Source organism: Leuciscus leuciscus (genome assembly GCF_965113295.1).
Source record: "Leuciscus leuciscus genome assembly, chromosome: 4".
NCBI classification, from domain to species: domain Eukaryota; kingdom Metazoa; phylum Chordata; class Actinopteri; order Cypriniformes; family Leuciscidae; genus Leuciscus; species Leuciscus leuciscus.
In genome coordinates, this window is record NC_138728.1 from 15,506,034 (window position 1) to 15,526,842 (window position 20,809).

At 39.6% G+C, this 20,809-nt stretch overlaps 1 protein-coding gene across 1 annotated transcript in view; it reads right to left on the bottom strand.

Annotated features, from left to right (window-relative positions):
- Nucleotides 1-20,809, bottom strand: part of snd1 (staphylococcal nuclease and tudor domain containing 1) — a 176,705-nt gene that overhangs the window by 7,355 nt on the left and 148,541 nt on the right. Inside the window, exons 19-22 of the mRNA XM_082167808.1 lie at nt 7,257-7,380; nt 5,244-5,313; nt 3,921-4,034; nt 1,964-2,167 (exon numbers count right to left, since the gene is read on the bottom strand). Of these exons, the coding sequence (XP_082023934.1) occupies nt 1,964-2,167; nt 3,921-4,034; nt 5,244-5,313; nt 7,257-7,380 (512 nt within the window). The remainder of the gene's footprint in view (nt 1-1,963; nt 2,168-3,920; nt 4,035-5,243; nt 5,314-7,256; nt 7,381-20,809) is intronic.

The window sequence follows — 20,809 nt, forward strand, 5'->3', positions numbered from 1 at the left end:
ATTACACATTAATAAAAAGTCATGTCTATTTTAACATCAAGAAAAAGCGAAGATGCTTTTGTTTTTGAAAAATAACTTAACTTTTCTAATCTTGAGATGATAAAACACTTCACTAAAGGTGAGGTGTGTAATTTCCGAGCCACTAACGTCATAGAACGGAATGGCAAAAATAATGATCTGTTTCCTGTACACTATCTGCCATTGGTCTGTCAGACAGATCTACCCATAAACTCGTCACTGGCTGTGCCAATGTTGCCGTGTTACGCTGGTCAGGATGCTTTACACTTTTCAGGAGAAAATCAACCTAGAAATGTCTTATAGCTGGCTAGGATAAGCGAAAGCATTTACTTTACCCACTTTACATTGGCACATCTTAATAAAACTACTGGTTATTTATGTATTTCTTCTGACATACTGTATTGTTGAACTAAAGCATGCGTGTACAGTAGTTGAGGTACAGTACACATGCCTGAGCACTAGTGTTTCATAACTGTGAGTGTGTGAAACGGTAGCAGAAGTGTCTGCCACTGAAGTCAGACAGCTCAGCTCTATACGAGCACCTCAAACAACCTGTTAGTACAATAAAAAAAATAAAGCGCGAGGGAGTGAGAGGAGGGGACGAGTGAACCAGAACAGCAGTGTTCCTATGGGAACAGGGAAACGGTGGAACTAAGCAAATGGAGGGTGTTTGTGACAACAAACCCCTACTCAAGACTCAAGTTCATAAGCAGACTGCTAAGAACAAACCTGTATGGTTTGATTCAAGAGCAATAACAAAAATAACGTCAGGGTGGCACAAGGTTAAAGGATAAATACAGATGATCAAAGAATGGGTTCAAATGTCTCTAAATTCAAACGGAAGGAAAAGAGTTTGTAAGCTATTAAGTCTTACCTCCAAGGGATATCAGACAAACAGCTACTGAATGAAATTTGAAAAGTTAAAGGGCTGCACGATTAATTAGCTAAAATCAAAATTGCGATATGGCTTAGTGTGATTAGCAAATCACAAAGGCTGCGTTTTAAATAAATGAACACGGTTTACTATTAGTATTGTAATTTTACAGTTGTACTAAATTATTATTATCAGGTTTTGTTTGACAGTGAATTACTACACAGGTAATGTTTCTTATTTTAATATTTTTAGTCAGAAACAATATTATTGTGATAATTGTTATTTTATAGTCATATTGATAAAATCTTCAGACCAAATTGTGCAGCCCGAGAAACAAACAAACCTGGAGCTAAAAAAAACAACTAAAACACATTTTAAATTGCAATTACAAATATATTAGAAAAGCCCAAAATAGTTTGTTTTCCCCCAGATTTTTTATAGCAACATTTCAAATTTTAATGTTTTTAGTTAATAATAAAAATTTTTTATATATTTATTATATTATAGCCATAATATTAGATATAATTATATATAATTACATAATTTTGGTGAGCTTTTAAAATCAAACAAAACAAAAAAGCATTAAGCAAATCATTGTAATTAGAAAAATCTGATTTGAATTTTCGTGCAGCTCTAGAATAAAATCTAATCACTGACAGTAAAAACAGTGTTAAAACAAAAAAATCTAAATGCTCCAACTATTGAATTAAGTCATCTAAGTTCCTGTGTGAGCAGCGGTGTGTTTGTATATACTGACAGTCACAAATTGATGCAATAAGTTTTAAAAATGCTCAAGAAATGGCTCAAGTATTACATAACAGAAAGGAAGTGAGAGCGAGACTGATAAAGAGAGGATAACAAGGGGAGAACGATTGGTCAGTGCTTTATAATAATACAAAATGGCTGCCGTCAGAGGCCCTGCTGTGAAACAGCGAGGTGCATTTCAGGGCACATAGATTATGCTATAACCCAGACCGAGCTAATGCTGCCTCCGCCTCAAACTACTTGACCGACTACTTGACCGGTGGCTTCACGCATACTATTTGGGTTTTAGTATTTAGATCTACTTACCATTTTCTGGAGGTGCTTCTCTTTCCGTACTTCCACCATGACTAGGCCTTCTTTCACTAGACCCAGACCCACGTCATCTTTAGAGTCAGCAAACTGCAGCGTGACGTGCGGGCAGACGAGCCCACCGTACTCCACATTCAGCAGACACTGTATGTTATGAATGTCCCTGACCAGACTGTCCACAGCGTCGGTCCGTGCGTCGTCCTGTGGGTGGGGTCAACATAAGAGCATGTCACATATCCATGTTTCCCAAACCTGCTTTCATTTCTACAAACTGCCCTCAGCACACACACACTTACAATTACACACACTACTACACAAGCTATTGATAGACACTTTAAGGTCCTCAAGTGTGCTCTGAGCTAATCAGACTCCATCGTTCAAACTCGCCAGCTCCAGAGTTGCTCATTCATCACACTTACACACAAAAACACTGTGATAATGATAAATGTAGATTTGCACACAAAAAAAGGATCAAAATACCTCCACACCAACACAATGTTTCGCAAATGTTCAACGCATGAGGTGAGATACAGATCTGATCTTTCTCGCTCATTCACACACACACACACACACACACACGCACAGTTTGCTCATGTGAGCCAACCCAGTCTCCATGGCAACCTCAGAGCATGTTCCCCTTGGGGGGAGTTATGGTGGGGGTACGAGATACAGAGGCCATCCAGAACGAGAGAAAAAGACAGAGATAGAGAGAGAACAATGTGCCTACCTCAAAGATCACAAAACAACAGCAGTATTAACAGGGCAGGTGGCATGATGCCACACCTACACACACAAACACACGCCTACACACACAAACAGACCTGCTGGAAAGTGTTCTCTCATATGCGTTTCGTCACACAATTTAACGACACGTAACTAGGATAAAGGCTTAATTTGGGATATTACCACTCTAGGGTACTGCTTGCTACAAAGAACACACTGAATGCAACCTACTTTAAAAGTGCTAATATGTTTCATCAAAGTCCCTTTTAAGGAAAGACTGTTCAGTCGACAAGCATATTTGCAACGCCTTCGGGCAGCTATTTCGGGCATTCCAGACTAAGTCCTATCTATCTGAATGGGGAATCCTGAAATCTGAAACTGTTTGCCGAACTCACAATTAAATAACATTTTAAATCAGCAATAAAATGAACTGTCCAATAAAATGTTGTTTCTTATGCTCAAAAAGAGTTTTAAAAAAAGCTTATTTTTCAGGCTAGACCAGCCAATGCGCACGTGCAGTCTTAAGTCCGAGTCTCAGGTTTTTATGGGAACAGGAGCTGCAGTGACACAATGACTTTACCAATCAGTGACTGGCTTTTTTGCTTAGAAGGCGGGACATATTCCGCCATATTGCACGTTGCAGTTCAATCCCATTTATTATTCTCCCATTCTCCCATTTATAAGTAATATTTATTACTTTGGCTACATTTGTTACAGTACATGACCTCATTACATGCATATTTAATTCAGCAAGTATTGAGGAACTTATTTTGATTCATTTTATTTAATATTTAATTATTAATAAATTATATAAATATTCATATATTTGTATAAATGTGTATATGGTGTGCTCCCTATACTATATATTTATATACATATAACATTTATTGATATATTAATTTATTAACAAGCTTTAAAAATACATAGCAGTGTACTACTGGTTTATTTAGCATTGTGAAATATAATACCCTACACAGTCTAGCGTCATATGGCTATACCATGCAGAACATTTGCATACTTTGCAGAAATGGTCAGTTGTATGGTAGTACGCCATTCCAAACAATCCAAAACAGCTAAACTAGCATGACGTGACTCATAAATTCCTGTCTTTTATAACCCGGATGTGACTCTAGCTTGTGCGTGCATGCTCTACGTGGACCTGTTTGAAGGACACGGTGTATGATCAATCACAATGGAGTGTGCGTATAGACATTTTTGTGCGATAACTTACGTCCTGTGGGACCTGAATGTAGGCAAATGCGTACTCTGTAGCCTGTGGAGGAAGTGTACGCGTGCTGAAGGCTGGAGGAAGCGCTGCAAGACGTGTGGAGGATAATATTTCTCTCTGAAACGACAAGAGAGAGAGACTGTCACATTGTTGTGTTATAAAACAGACTTCATACCTCTTTCATACACCAACTGCCTGTACCAAGGTCCTCATTAAATGGAGGAGGTGTGAGTACAGCACAGCAGATAAAAGCAAAGTCAAGGATAACGCTCCACTCCTCCACATGCCACTCTCAAAGCCAGCAACACAATATGAGAGAGACACACTCTATCTCTACTGGGTCGCAGTTGAGCGCTGTGTGGTCATGTGTCTTCAGTACAGAACATGTGAACGCAGCAGGCTAAAGAGGCTGCTTAGCACAAAGGCTCATTTCAGCTTTGAGAATAAGAGAGAGACTAAAAGAAGGACAAACAGACAGAAGACAGATGAAAGTACAAAGCAAAAAGACTGGCTTGTTCTGTATGGGGGGTTATACAGCAATATTTAAAAGGATGAGCACCAGAATCACAAACATCATGAACAAGGTGGACCTAGAAGTATTTGAACACAGAATTTAAGATCTGATACTTTCTCTATGTTTTGTTACTACATTGTCAGATTGTTATATGAAATCTAAATCATAACAAAAAAGGCATTTATTAAGCCACAGTCATTTGATGGGGCATTAAAAGATCCGTCCTTTAAGACACTGTGTGCAGCGAATCAGAGTGATTGAGCAGAGGTGGATAAACAATGATATCAGATTCAGCACAATGCTCTTGCACCGAGGGTTAAGATATACAGAACAGAGCAAGTGTGCAAAGATAAAAGAGAGGTAGACCGCCTGTGAAAAGAGAAGAAAAAGGAAGGCACAGGGAATATAGAGATGAGAGAGAAGGCCTGTTGTGTGGGAAATGTTTAATCACATGACCACCTGCATCTTTTCTCTTGTGCTGGCCTGGAGCTTTCTGCCCTGGGCAAAAAAAACAGCATAGCATGCTGGGTACTGCATTCTTAAAGCCCCTTTTAAACATACTAACACCATTTCCTTGCAAAAACACATTTATTCTGCATGTTAAACAAATGCAGCTGTGATGTTATGGAGAGGAATTGTTTTCCATACGTGTGGCATTTGACCGATGGATTCAGTGCTGGCTTTTGAAAGTACATGGGAGTATTTTACACACAATTCAGAACATTCATCTGTTAGCACCTTTTTTCTCCACTCAGGAGATGCTGCGCTACATCCAGATTACGCATCAACCTTCATTGCAAGCTGATACTCACGTTTCCATAGTCGATGTAGAACACGTGAACCTTTGCTGGATTTTCAACTCTCTCAATGCGTGCTCTGTACCTACAGAAAGAAAGAGAGAGAGATAGAGAAAGGGTCAATTTCACTCACTGATCAGAGGAGAAGCACTGGACAACTTGATGTGGAACTTCTAAACAGAAAATGTTTGCCACCAAATGGTACTTTGGTACCCACGTTTCCACTGACTTGCTGGATCCAAACTGCTTTTTCTTCAAGGAAACTACTGAAAAGGGGCTACACACTGCATGGCACCAATTTACCAGCGCTTTGTTGATGTAAAAGGGAACTGAAAACACCCCACTTTAGAAAGAGCAAAATACTAGTTTTGTGTCCCTAACTGTATAGTACAGGCAGATCTTTTATGGGTCAGAGGAGAGAATTGATCTTGTATTCATAACCTCATGCTCTGAAAGCGCAAGAAGCCTCTCATATTCATAAAGAGCAGTTCAAAGCTCTGCGTGACACCTCAAACAAAAGAGAAGTCAAAGAAGAGTTTCCATTCTCATATAATCAAACTGAGACACTCCGATCCACTCGAGACCCCCTGCCCACTCCAAACCATCTACTTATGCTAAATCGCCTCAATCATCCCAAAACCACCGCCTGATCCGGGGACCCATGCTACAAAACAAAACAAAGTCTTTCTGCTGGTTGCAGACTGATTTGTCTCCTCTCTCCCTGTGTATCACAGACTTATGAAGAGAATGTGCCTGTTAGCAACAAACATAACATGCTAAGAAAAAAAAAATAATCGGGGAATCCACATCTGAGGCACAACACAGAAAAGAAATCAAATTCTAGGAATATTTTTGGGTGGAGTTCAAATGAGATTTTAAAAGAGCAAGACGACATCAACAAAAACACCAGCAGATGCTTGAATAATGGGTCGACCCCACTGAGGATGCAGTCTGTTCACAGTCTACAAGAGGACAATAGAAGCTTCCAGACTCTCTAATGGAAAAAGAACTCAGAGCAGTCCAAGGTCCTGCAATCTAGGGCAGATTATACTCAAACAACAGATGGTTAACTATAAAATGATTTCAACAATGAATATGATCCCTGTGAATATAGTTTACTGAGAAATCATGCCTTTCTGCTTTTAATCTTTATTCACCAAAGTTATCTTCCTTGAAACTAAGGATGCACAGTTATTGATGCATCTAATTTTATCCCAATATTAGAGATTTTTTCCTTTAATTTGTTTATTATTTTGTAAATGCAATTTGACATTTTATATAATAATTCCCATAATCCAATGCATGCTTAGTTAATCATTAAAATTACCAAAGAAAGTAGTAAAACTGCCAAATATAATCTTTAGCAAATCTCAAAACAAATCTTTCTATCAAACTTTCATACTGTACCTTACATTGTTACTTTCATGCCTAAATTCACTTGTCATTTAAAAATGACTATTTAAATGACTAAATGAAGAGTTCAGATGCAAAAGCCTCTAAATGCCATCTGAAATTTTCTTCTAGAATGATCATTTTTATGAAGCTTGTATATTTAAGTTCAGTAATTTCACTTAAGTGGCAATGAAAATTACCTATTAATTGCCATTTAAGTGAAATTACTGAACTTAAATAAACGAGCTTGATAAAAATGATCATTCTAAAAGAAATTTTCAGATGGTTTTTGCATCTGAACTCTTCAAATATTTTTGATATATTTAATATTGCCCATTTATTGGTTATCAGCCATAACAAAAATTATTTATCCATAAAAAAAACAATGCACAACAATTTTATTATAAGTACATTCCTACTTGAAACATCGAATGACCTGCACACACTTGCCACATTAGCAAGATGAATCTTTACCTCTCAAAACCTGACAAGAACATCCTGCACAGCAGCTCTGACAAATATTTTATTACATTTACTTATTAAAAGAAATTAATAAATGAAAAGGTCTTTGGTTTAAACCAGGAAACTCAGCTTTTATAGCAGACACCATTAGGAGACTTTTTTTTTGGCCCTCACCATTCTCCGTCAGCAAACTTTGCGATGCAGAAATCCCCTCTGCGAGGGGCAAAGGATCCTTCCACCGGAGGCTGGGCGGCAATCTCTCCTCGCATGCTCTCCATCAGGTTCTCCAGCTTAGTTCCTGCAGACAAGAGGATGACAAAAAGGTGAACATCTCTGTGCAAACCATCACACTTTTCTTAGGAAAGTCGGGAAACATCAGGCTTGCATGACTTGATTTGGCTCCACGTTCAAAGACCAAGAATCATCCTGATGAAGTGATTGTATGATTTATAACATAACGGGCCGATTTGATGAGGAATTGACCCATTATCCTGCGTGTGACTGGCCTCTGCTTACATCGTTTCTCCAACAATGAAGCCCTGATAGCCCTGGAGAGGAAGAGCATATTATCCTTGTTTAGCCAAACGGCAAATACTAAATTACATTCACTTGTTGACAACCAACATCCATTGAGTTTTTGCTGGGCCTGGGGTCTGTTGCAAATACAGAAATAATATTGGATTAAGACCCACAAATCCTCACCGCTCTAGCGCACTAGAGCCCGCTTAAGGGGGGACATGTGACCCAAGCATGCTCTCAAATCAACCACAGGCCAATAAGGTTAATATCAAAATGGCTTGAAAGGCCTTTTTAATGAGAACCTCCACTACAAATATTTACTTTTTCTTTTTACACCCAGACTCTTGCAGCTGTTCATTCATTTCTCTCAACAACAGAGCAATCAGTATAATCGCTGAGGTGTGGGGTTTGCTGGGGTACGGATACGTGACAAAATGGCCCCACAGTCAGGCATGAATAATGTCGTGAGAGCGCAAAGCGGAGAGATGAAAAAAAAGAAAGAAAAAAAAGAGTGAAAGCTGTAATGTGCGACAAACACCAAACATCCCTCCAGGAAAGCTGTTAAAATAAGCCAACTAATGGGCCTGTCTTAAGTTGCTCCTTTTCACCCCCCTCCTCTGACGTCACTGGGGTTATTATGAAAAAGGTTTGCTAACATCAGATTATTTGCATGTATTAAATGAAAAGACGAGGATAACGAGGGGAGAGAGGGCGTTTAAAACATGTACTGTAAATCTACATTCAAGCAGCCTTAAGCCTGCATGCAGCTAATTAGCATGATGCCAACTCAAACAGAGCAACGCTAGCGTGTGAACGTATGTTTGTGTACGTGTGAGGTGCGCAGGGAGGGGGGTTAATGGCAAATTTCCAAAGAGGTGCGGCTTAAATGCTCTATTTTATTGGATAACCCACCAGCATCCAGCCTGCTAAACTGTTAATTAGCACATATGGGAAGACACGTGCACACACATATACACACAAACCTCTCAGCTGATCCTCGCACAGTAGAGATATTAGCTGCGTTTTGAGGAGGCAGCAGTTTTTGAGAAGTGAAGGGGGGGAGGGGGGTTGGGGGTGACTGTGGGTAGAGTAGCGTGTCAGATGACAGCTGAATGTGTAGCCTTGATTTATTAAACTAATTTAAAAAGTTTTGCATTTTCTTCCCAGGCAGCAGGGCAGAGAGAGTGTGTTTCCCCGGCTTCGTTCATCCATGCCCCACTTCCAGCCCTGCGAGAGCTCGCTAAATAATAAATAAGGAGGGGGGTGTCCTCCGTACGCGTTATAAAGGTTTAATGGAGGCAGCGCGTTTAACCCAATTAATCCAAGAGGCACTCAATTAGAACGCATGGACCGGGCAGAGAAAAAGTCTCTATTATAGACGATGGGTGCTAATTAAAATTAATGCACTGGCTTATAATACATGTCAAAGAATACAAAACTCACTCCCCAAACACTGTTGAAGGAATCGAAAATGGTTCCAGGTGTCAAATTTCATTCTTTATCAGGTGACAAAACATAACTAATGATGTTTGATGATGTCACTATTGGAAGGTGGCAAATATGATATTAAAACAGAATGCGGAAAGGTTTTTCGGGAATAACTAATTGACCCTTCGCTAAGCCCCGCCCTCCTTAGTTACTGTTCCTAAGCCAGACAAGCTTTCGCGCCTGGCACGTCTCTTACAGTATGTATGCACCGGTGTCAGACATTCCTAAGGAGATAATTAGTAATTTTTGGCGAACAGGTGAAATATCTGAGAGAGCAAGACAAAAGGGACTGCAGTATGCATTCGAAGGATATATCCACAACATAATATGCAACCGATTAGAGAATAATTTCATCAAAATTTAAGCTAAAGCTTATAGGTCCCAGCGCAAGCAGCAGCCACCTCATATCCTGACCATTCAAATGGGAAACACACAAATTGAGGAACAACTATGTTCGTGCACAGCAGGGAAAGTGAAATTTGAAAATAATCTAATAATTATAAATCAAACAGCTTATCCATAAATCTTGTGCAATAAACACAAGACATTAGCCTGACCACTTTGCAATGATAACATTCTCCCGCTTATATTTTTAGCGTGCCAGGCTATTGCTCACACGTCGTGGAGCAAACGTAGGTGTTTTTGTTAATCCTGTCGACATTTAGTTGTGAATGGGGCTTCCCACACTGCTTGATCCACGTCTGGCATTTCTCCCCTTGGGTTTTAGGTTTCGGGAAGGGAAAAAATTACACCCCCCCCCCGTCCAAACTTTTAGGATACCGGGTATCAGATTTGCACAATCCCTATGCACACAAAGCTTGAAAGCTTGCCAGACCTCCCGCACCTAATTACGGTTGCTAAGCCACGATTGGCCTGTGGCGGCTTTCGGGCGTGGCTTAGCGAAGGGTCAGTTAATATTTGTTCAAACTATTATTTGGCTTCAAAAGACTCAAATTCACCTTTTGCGTTTCATTAAAGAAAAAAAAAAAAAACACTTGTCAAAAACAACAACAATCCTACAATCCAATCAACTGCCAATGGACAATATCAAGTCCCGCCCCAATTTTTTATTCTTCAAGCAGATTCACTCGGATATACTTCACAATAGAGAAGGAAAGATGATCGCAATTTGCGTTTCATGTTGACTTTAAAGGCATAAACTGTTGTGATTGTTCTGTTAGTTCGGTTAATTTGATTACGTTTGATCACTGCCATCTGAAAAGCGGGTCTTGGTCTGCTTCCAAACGAACTCCGGAGCAGTTTGACCGAACCAAAAACACCCTAAAAGAACAGAATGCTGAATCATACCAGTTTTTTCTTGTCATAAAAGCTATGTTGCCCATTACAGTTCGGTCAAACGCTGTTTTCTTGCTACAGAATTCCTACCGCTGTTTTGACTCCTTTACACATTTTACAAACTCTTCACAAGTTCTCAGCTGGTCAAAATATCATCATGTGTACGCACATATACTGTAAAATGAGTACATATGTGACCAGTCACGGAAAGTAGGGACACAAGTCGGTTCTGGGGCATTTTGAGTTATTCACATATTCTGAAAGTATAGTATTCAAGCTTTCCAACGATGTGTAACACATGTAAATCTGATAATATTTGGAGAAGTTGTGGCCATTTGAAGGTAGGCACTCAAAAAAAAACTGAAATGGTAGAAATCTGCTTCTAAAGATTGGCGAGTTCTCGCCCTTCTGGGAATGACAATAGGGCTCATTTACATCTCATTTAGATAAGTCATACCCCCTGTAAAGCTCCCCCGTCTCCCCCTCCTCCCTGAATTCTACAAATTCTCTAAATAAAACATCTCCAGAATGGCAGAGCATTCATTTCGTTCGGTGTTTAAATAAGATACTAGCACTGAAATGTGTTTTTTTTTTTTTTAAATCAAGTGATCAAAGTGCTCGTTGCCGCTGCGATCAGTGGCGCAGATAGGCAACAGTGTTTACTCATGTGGCTCGCGCACACACTGCATTGTCTTCACTCGACGCGTGCTTCAATCCGTTGCGTTGCCGATACTCTCTATTCGTTCTGTTGAAATAACAAAATAATTCAAACGTTTGCGTGTCCCTGCTTGATATACAACCACTGATGAACATAATCGTTTTGATGAGAGAAAAAAAACTATGCCGAAAAAAAAAAAAAAAAATCCATACAAGGGCGGATTCGAACTCTCAACCTCTGACACGGCTGGCGAAAGCTCTACCACTGTACCATTCATATACACGTTAGTTAAATGGGCGGATCTATGTATTGGCACTGACAACATGTATTAGGCTACATCTCATTAAACGACAAATTAAACCCCATGTAACCTACTATTTAAATCGATTGCTGGACATCGTAATGTTATTGGCGTCCATGTTCATTGAATTTTGAAATCAGATAGAGCCGGCCAGAGCGCTGCATAATAAGTAGCCACGGCTTATTCAGTATGGAAATACACACCGACAATGACACGCCCCTACTGCGTGCTAGAATCTCAAGCCGATTTCAAAATCAAAATGATCGCTTTTAAATATACCAATACTGCTATCTCAAACATGGAGAGGCTTCTTCGTGATCTCAACTAACAGATTCTGCAAAAAAACGAAAATCACCAATTTTGAAAAAAAAACGCTTCTTTCTCATTTTGCTCGAAAGTTGTGCTGCCGACTTGTGTCCCTGGTTTCCGTGACGGGTCACATATAGCCCAGAGCACAGCATTGTTTTGGATGTTCATTAAAATATATTTTTTTTGTATAATATATAGGTTCGGTCTTAAACATGAGAGTAAAAGGCAAGCGAACCAGGACAAAATATTCTCTCTTTTTTTTGGGGAGACTTAGTCAACTTAAAAATGAAGTACTGTTAATTTGTGTTTTTGATCTAAAAGCACGCTAACAAGACCTGCAGTGGTCCATATGGTGCGGGTTCAGATGTTCAGCTCTGCTTACGTTCCCTGTATGCTTCATTACATCCTCCTTGGCTGATATACTGGAGGATATAATGAAGGATTCAGCTTTAATTACGGTGGGGTCGTGTTCTCTAGCGCCTACTGTAAATCTGTAACACTCCCCTGACTGTGTGTGTGAGCGAGAGTTTTCAGTGCAGCGTGCTTTGCGCACAGCTAGCTCGCGGTCAGTGTGTAATGTTAATTAGCACAAGCTGAACGTGTCTACGGATTTGGACTCACCTCCCGCTCTGATGAGGAACGAGTGAGCGTTATAGAGGACATGAGGTGGGAGCTCACAGATGAGCCAGAGAAAGTCAACTATGAGATGAAACGGTTTTTATACAGATAACACAGTGAGCAGGACCATCAAGGACTCTTAGCTAATGTAAATGTTTAATCTCCAAAGTCAAAGGTTCTCTGCATGAATAATGCCTTTCTCTCTTACACACCAGGGTTATCTTTTTGCATTTTAAAATTACTTCTCATTTAAAACATATTTTCCAATTTACATCCACTCCAAAGTAACATAAATTGCATTCAAGGACATTACATTTCATTAGGGATGGGCATTTTTTTCAATTTCTCTTTTCATTCTCGTCTCAAAAAACGAGTACTCTAGTACTCAGGGGGGCGGGGCGTGTCCATCATGAAAATGAAAATATTTTAAGACTGCTACATGTCTATGAAAACATGAATGTATGACTAGAAAAGTTAATGCAACATGCATGTCCTGGGGTGTTTTTTGTATTCTTTTTTTTAAATATGCCACTCTGAAGTTGTGTTTTTCTGAAGTCTTGATGTACATGCACATCTTGTCCATCTCTGCTATCAACACAGGAATAATCACCATCTCAAACATGTCACCATGTCCTATCTTAGTTGACTGACCTACACTAACCTTCACATTTCCATTTTCACCATTTTGTTTGAATCACTATAATAATCACTTGTTTGGCAGATGAAAGACTCACAGGTGAAGCTGTGAATATTTACAAGAAAGTATTAAAAATGCGGTCTCCATCTCACTTACTCTGTCTGTGGATGATTCACTCTTTCCATATGACACACTGTCTTGACATTACAAGCTATGAGGGATGAGCACTGCTTTTACACATCGCATAGCTGCAAAAAGGCCTATAAATAACCCACACCTGTGTTTATTTGCATTGGAAAGATGAATCTACCGTAATAGCATCCAGTGGGTCAAACACTTCCACGCCTACCTCACGTTACCCACAATGCAACCAAGAGGGATCAACCTCTCACTCTGAGCTTTTTACACTATTTGAAAACAACAGCTAGAGAAAGAGAGGAATCCACAGAGAGGAAGGTCGATACCACAGAGACAGGAGAGCATTTCATTAAATATCATGTTCATCGCTTCTCAGCATCCCATAATTAATTGTGTTTGCTAAGGCGAGATTCACTATTATTATGGCTCATATTCAGGGTTAGAGATCCACAGTGTTTATGCCACATCCTTATGGCTTGATAAGAGGTGTGCTATTATTTGTCAGTGATTAGACTTACAATTTTCGCCTGGCAGATGAAATAGATAGAAAACAAATCCCATTGACTTAGATTGATATCTGTAGATATCGATATGCCATATATACACACTACAATATCAGAGATGTGGAGGTGGAAGAAGCACCCAAGCAACCACAATGTACTAAAAAGCACTCCGAACACCATAGCAACTCCACAGAAATGCCCTCACAGTTCCTTCTTAAAATGTATTGATGTGCTGCTATGGCAGTAGCTGAGAGCAAATCTTATGCAAATGCTCAGAAGAATGATTAGACCTAATATCAATGTTATTGAGATATTATTTCATCAAAAGATTCCCAGAGGGAACAAGACTAAAGAAATGAGACAATGCTAATACTGGTGTTTCCAAATCACCACATTAAACAGAAATTCAGCCACAATTCCCATGCATAAATACTGCATGTTGAATCTAACTGCATTAATCTAACAAAATCTGCAAACAAGCCCAACACAAGAAAAAAGTGACATATTTTAGACTATTAAAGGAATCGTTCACTTAAAAATGAAAATTATGTCATTTACACACACTCAAGTTGTTTCAGTTTCTTTCTTCTGCTGAACACAATAAGACAGTTGATGGACCCCATTGACTTCCATAGTAGGAAAATACTATGGAAGTCAATGGGGTCCATCAGCTGTTAGATTGTAAACAGTTGACGACTATTGTAACATTATTTTCCTCTCAAATTCTCAATACTGTTCAAAGATAATCTCGGTGTCATTACTGTACTGAGAAAAACAATAGATTACAGTTAAAATACAGCATTACAAATCAATTACTCTTGAGAATAATTGAAATGACAAACAATACAAAAAATAATTAATTAAAAAAGTAAAATTCCAGGCACATTATAGTGATAATTATCAAGTTTTTGTGGGAGTTGTATTTAATTTATGAAATTGTTTAATTAAAAAAATCTTAATGCTCCTAAAAATGGCTTCATTTTCTTTGAGCTAAATGTTTTTTTTTTGTTTTTTTTTAGGTGAATTGTGACCTGACATGGGAAACAATTATTAAGTATTACATTTAAATATCATTAAATATTAATAATAATACATGAGACATGTTCTTCTAAATCAGTGTTTCTCAAACTCGGTCCTGGAGGGCCACTGTTCTGCACAGTTTAGCTCCAACCCTGATCAAACACACCTGAGCAAGCTAATCAATGTCTTCAGGATCACTAGAAACTCACAGCTAGGTGTGTTTGATCAGGGTTGGAGCTAACCTGTGCAGGACAGTGGCCCTCCAGGACCGAGTTTGAGAAACCCTGTTCTAAAGGATGTAATAAGCAAATGAGACACACTGAGTGTGTGTATGGCAGTTAGTGGTAGCGTAATCAACTTAAGTGTTTAATTTGACCACAAGTATAAGGAACGCCACCCACGGAGAGATGCAGCTAAAGAAAGAAGCACACACACTCGCCAATGAGCCAATGATCACCCCTCTCTCAAAGCCATTTGCAGTAACGTCTTTCTCGCTTTCAAACAGTGATGTTCATTCTCTCTTTTCCTTCCTCTCCAGGTAAAAGCGGCAGCCCACGCCGAGCTTAAGGACAAAGCCACATTTCACACTGACACCGGCACGTGGTGACGTGGGCTGGCCCACCTGTCCGCTCGTCTCATTAAACATTCATTGGCGGGTGGACGGGGTCCGTTCTGCAAGGATGAGGGTAGTATTAAAAGAATTTCACCTCCCCTCCCGGCGCTCGTGATTGACTCTGAGCAGGAGATGGTGCGGATGAGCCCCGGTGGGGGGAGGGAAGGAGGAGAAAGGGAGATAGAACGACCTCAACGAGAAAAGATTCACCCACTGCACATCTACAGGCTCCTCCAGCTGCTTATAGCATTACATTAGGGAAAACAAACAGAGGCAGAGAGACTAAAAGCCTCTGTTCAGCGGTGGGGCGAGAGAAACACGACAAACGCATGTACATACACACTGACGCACATAAAGAGGGATATAGACAAAACAACCCCAGGGTTGTGCACAACGTGCCCTGTTTTGGTGTACAGGCGGCACAGCGGTTTCACAGCAATCAGTGCCGGCGCTAAATTACAGCTCTGTGATTTCAGAGCCATTGTGAAGAAAGGGCAGTGGCAGCATCTGCGGCCTTTTCCTCCCCCGGTCGCGCAAGCTGTGGGTGAGACCCTGACTCTGTGCTTTGATTGCAAGTTTACAAATATACCCATAAACCTCTGCAGTGCTCCAGGCTTGGAAGCGTGCAAAGCACCTTTTCGGTTTCTGCCTCTTTTAAAGTGGACATGGTAAAGAGGCCATTTTGGTTCAATAATGCTTCATAAAGCCAAAAGACTGAGAAAGCCTGGCTTTGGATGCAGTATTATAGTAAAAAACAATGAAAAAATTTTTTGGGGTGAAAATTTTAATGCAAAGAAATTACCTCATTTTCAAACTTCATCTTTTGGGAGCTAAACTGATTTTGTCTTCTGATTTTCAGGTGTGCGTCAACAACACTAAAGTCAATTATACAAAAAAAAACCCAAATACAATTATTAAATATGAAATTTAATAATAATAATAATAATAATAAAAAGACATTTGTTATTGTATAAATAAAATGCATTTCCTAATGAGCATTATTGCTAATTAACAAACAAATCTTCAATCAAAGTCAGGAACATTACAGACACAATTACCTAAAGGCTCTTCTAAATCTACAGAACAGGGTTTATCCCTGACAAACAGGAGATGCTCAGACTACACTCGAGTGCTAATCAAGAGTGCTTCACACTGCAGCTCACACCTCCACGCCTACAGACTCCCCTCCAGCGCTGAAATCAATACAAAGTACCAGCGTTCACCCCCCTTAATTAAATCAATATCAAAGCATCGTTTCCAGTCACTCCACTTGTGAGCCGCAACCAACGAAAAAGAAGGATGGCTTTGCAGAGGACCAACAGTAAGGTAATAAATGGAACCAGAAAGTGGTGGATGTTTCTGGGAACAGCGGGTACAAATTAAGGCGAGACCAAAAAAAGACTCTTGCTAAGCAAGAGGGCCGGACCTCATTAGGTGTAAAACAGCTGTTGCATGTAGGGGTAAGTGTTGGTGGATGTGTATAAACTGGCACCTGGTAAGGGAACCACTCCAGTCATTAAGCTCTGTGCCAGAGACGGCCTCCCTACCCTCACCAGCCAAACTAATACAACCACTGCCCAAGACACTCATGAACCAGAATTATCAAACAGATGTACAGTATCACACAGTCTCTGCTGGTTACGGGCAAGGATTTAACCAAAAGCAGACTGCTGGGATGGTACTTTTTTTTTTTTAAAGGACAATAAAAAATATGCAAAATGATGTGTTATACAGCAATACAAAAATAAATAAATAAAATGTATAAACTTGTTAATATTTTAACATTTTGGAAAATCTACCAAACTATGTTAATGTCTGTAGCATCTGGACCAGGGGTGCCCAATCCTGCTGATCGACTGTCCTGCACAGTTCATCTCCAACCCTAATCAAACACACCTGAAGCAACCAATTAAGATCTTCAGGATCACTAGAAAAATAATGGCAGGTGTGTTTGATTAGGGTTGGAGATGAACTCTGCAGGACAGTCGATCAGCAGGAGCAGGATTGGGCACCCCTGATTTGGACCAATCAGACACAAAATTATTCATTATATTTAATGAATGATCCAGCAAACTTACTCTTCCAACAAAGTTCTGTTAACCATCCCATGAAACTGCAACTAACATCCCAAATGCAGCTAACACCAGGCATCTGAGGCCTCATTTATAAAACTTTTCGTAGGATTTGCGCCAGAAGTGGCGTACGGATGAAACATAGGACGTGCGTACGCACAGAAATATTCCGATTTATAAAACCGTGCGCACGCACATCCTACGCAGTTTTCCCTTAATAAATCACAATCAATTCTAAATTTAGCGCAGCTTTTGCGGCTTCATGTCACGCCCATAGTTGCCCATAGACACGCCCACAAGTTAATATTCATCGATTGCGAAATCATAGAGGAAAACCAAGAAACGTAACTTCACTCACGCGCAAACGTGAAGCGCAAGATCAGCCATTGTGCGTCATTACGCATTGTGATGGCATTTTATTACCATCCATTTGAATGCATCTGACAAGCTACAGATGTGTTATGAGGATGAATTGCATAACATGCCAATATTATTGCAGAACATATTTCACTTTTCTTTTTGCAAATATGTGTTAATTTGCATTTCTGTTGTAATCTTCGTTTGATTTTGTTTGTTTTACACTGCAGATCGATCAAACGGGTGTTCGTGTAGGCTGTTAATTGTAAGACTTGCTTTGTGAAGTCTTCATGTTATTTATGAGAGGCAGTATTGCCATTTCTTTTACACAACGGTCTACAGTTTCACACACTTTCACGTGTTTCTTCCCTCTGCCGACGGTGTCGCCATTTCTCATCTCACCCGTTTTTGTGCGTACGCCTGGGTCAGAGTTTGCGTGAAGGACCGTACATTTTCCCATCAGGTTTGCTTTTTATAAATACCAATTATTGCGTAGAGAGCGGCGTACGCCTTCTTTTGTGCGTACCAGAGCATGTGAGCGGAGTGGAGCGGGAGCGAGCGGGGAGCGTGAGCGGGCGGATCTTGGACAGAGCGCAGAGCGGCAATTTCAAAAGGACGGAGCGTCGCCCTATTTCCCGCTCCAATTCCGCTCCGCTCACGCCACGCATCAGTCAAAAAATGCGCCATGAAGAATAAAAAACATATATAGGCATAGCCTAAGTCGCACTGGACTATAAGTCGCATATTTAGAAATTAAAAAAAAAAAACAAAAAAAAAACAATGTTACAGATGGGACAGTTCTCCGTTACGGACGTGAGCGCTCTGACAGCGGCACTAAAAGACTGCTTTAAAACTTTCACTGAGACCTCAAACAGAAAGCACAAAGCCTGTCTTTAAATTTAATTTCGTTTTGTATTAATTGTATCTTAATTTTGATCAGTGTTTAATCAACCATTATTGTCTGGATTTAATAAATAAGTAAATATATTAGAAAATAGATAATCACGACACGAAGGCGCCGGCGGGTGAACCTGGAGTTTGTCTCATAAATGAACCGAAACTCAGCGTATACTGACCTGAGACATAGGCTATATATAAAGCTTGAAATGTCTACTTTTAAACAGAACAATTCAAAACGAAAGAAAACAGACTGCTCTCTTATGTAATCCGTGTGTGCATTTCTCTCTGGGGCGTTCAATACTGCGAAGATCGCGAGTCATCTTTCCAGCCAACACAGACATAAAAAAAATGGTTTATTAGTAAACAATTAAAATGTCTCCTGCTATATTTTACATATACATAATCATTCATTTTGCCGGTTCGTTGTGACAGCTTTTAGGTGCGTTATTGGCAGTGCCACCCAGGCCTACATGTTACATGAACGCATCAGCACCGAAAACATGGAGATTTTTTTCTTTTGAGGGCATTTTGTTTGTGTTCAGACTTTCTCAGTTGTCTTTAGGCGAGATGTTAGAGGACGCTGCTAATAAAGTTGCTAGTATATGGCCTACACATATTGGATTCACGTTTATTATTATAGGCTATTTAAAAAAAAGACCCCATTTTTTATGCCGTTCGTATCATTTTATTTTGTTGTATTTATCCGCCACACCTTGGCCGGTCCGTGAAAATATTGTCTGATATTAAACCGGTCCGTGACGCAAAAAAGGTTGGGGACCGCTACAAGTGATATACATGTAGATTTTTTTCCTTTTTTTGAGCGAGCGGGGGTGATTTGAGTGGAGCGCGAAGCAAACTGCGTTGAGCGCTGAGCGAAAATGAGCGGAGCGGCCTGATGTAGCTTTGAGCGGGGGAGCGGAGGGGTGAACAGTTCCGTGAGCGATGAGCGGAGATTCTCACCGCTCCACTCCGCTCATATGCTCTGGTGCGTACGCAACGTTTATAAATGAGGCCCCAGGTTACTGTGGTAAAAAATATATGGTTTACGACCCAAAGCAATTTTCAGAGTTTTGAGTAACTTCTTGTTGAAAATTCTATATATAACCACTTGAGAAATGTACAATGATGTATCCAATTTCCTTATGCAATCATGTTCCTTTAAAGTGTTTTGCCATTGTATTACTATAAACTCTTTGAATTAATGTTTTAGCCAGCCTTAAATCAAGAACACATGTGTACCATGTTTGGTATCAATGAGTTTCTGTTTTAATGACCTGAATGAACATTTACATTATATGGTGATACCTATGCAACATATTAGTATTATACAAATCTTTAATGGTTTCTAAAACACAAAGGATTGTAAAGTTTCCTTCCAAAGGAAAAACTCCTTATTGGTTCACTCACCTCCAGAGGGTGTGACATTTTCACACTTTAAAAGATCACGGATCACAAGATCACAGGGATTCTTAGAAATTCTGATGTGAAGGTGATACTGAGCTAGAAGTCTTCTAAGGGCGCTTAAGTTTGTGCCAGGCTGTGCGGCCTTGCCTTTCCATTCACTAAAGTCCCTCTGATTCCAACTGGTTCTCTCTCAAGACAACATCAGCAAAGTTCAACTAGAGCCTCAACAAATTGAATCAGGACTGTTTTATTCAAATGGGCGAGACATGCAAGTATCAAACTCGGTCTCATTATTTGATACTTTAAGTATCCCTACCCCTTTAAAAGAAGGGTGTTAGAACTAAGAAACTGAGGGTTTGCTCAAGAGTGTTGATCTGCTGAAGTTCAAACAATGTTATAACTTCTCGCTTTCCTGTATTCTGCTTCAGCTCTCTTTCCATTGCTAAACTGTATGCATGTATGTATGTGTAGGCCTATGTTTGATTAGTCTAAGTGTTTAGTCAAGTTAATAAAGTCTAGTTCATGTCACATGTAAAGTTGTTTGTGGCTCATGCTCATATACTGGAGTCCCTAATCATGCAGATTTTGGCTACATGCCCCGAGTAGAACTGTACAGTAAAGAAATTAACATTTCTTAGAATTTATAAATAATTAATACTGAGCATTCACTTGACAGGTTAGTTGATTGTTTTATTAAGTCTGCTACATCAAGTTAATTCTATTAACTGATTCAAATACTTAATTATAATAATTAATTATAATGAGTTGTAATTAATTATTCATATTTTTCTTGAGCTAATTTGCTGCAGGCATGCAGTAATATAAAAATAAAATGAAATACATTATACATAAAAACAAATTGTAAGGTTTAAATTTAAGGTAGAGATTTTTTCT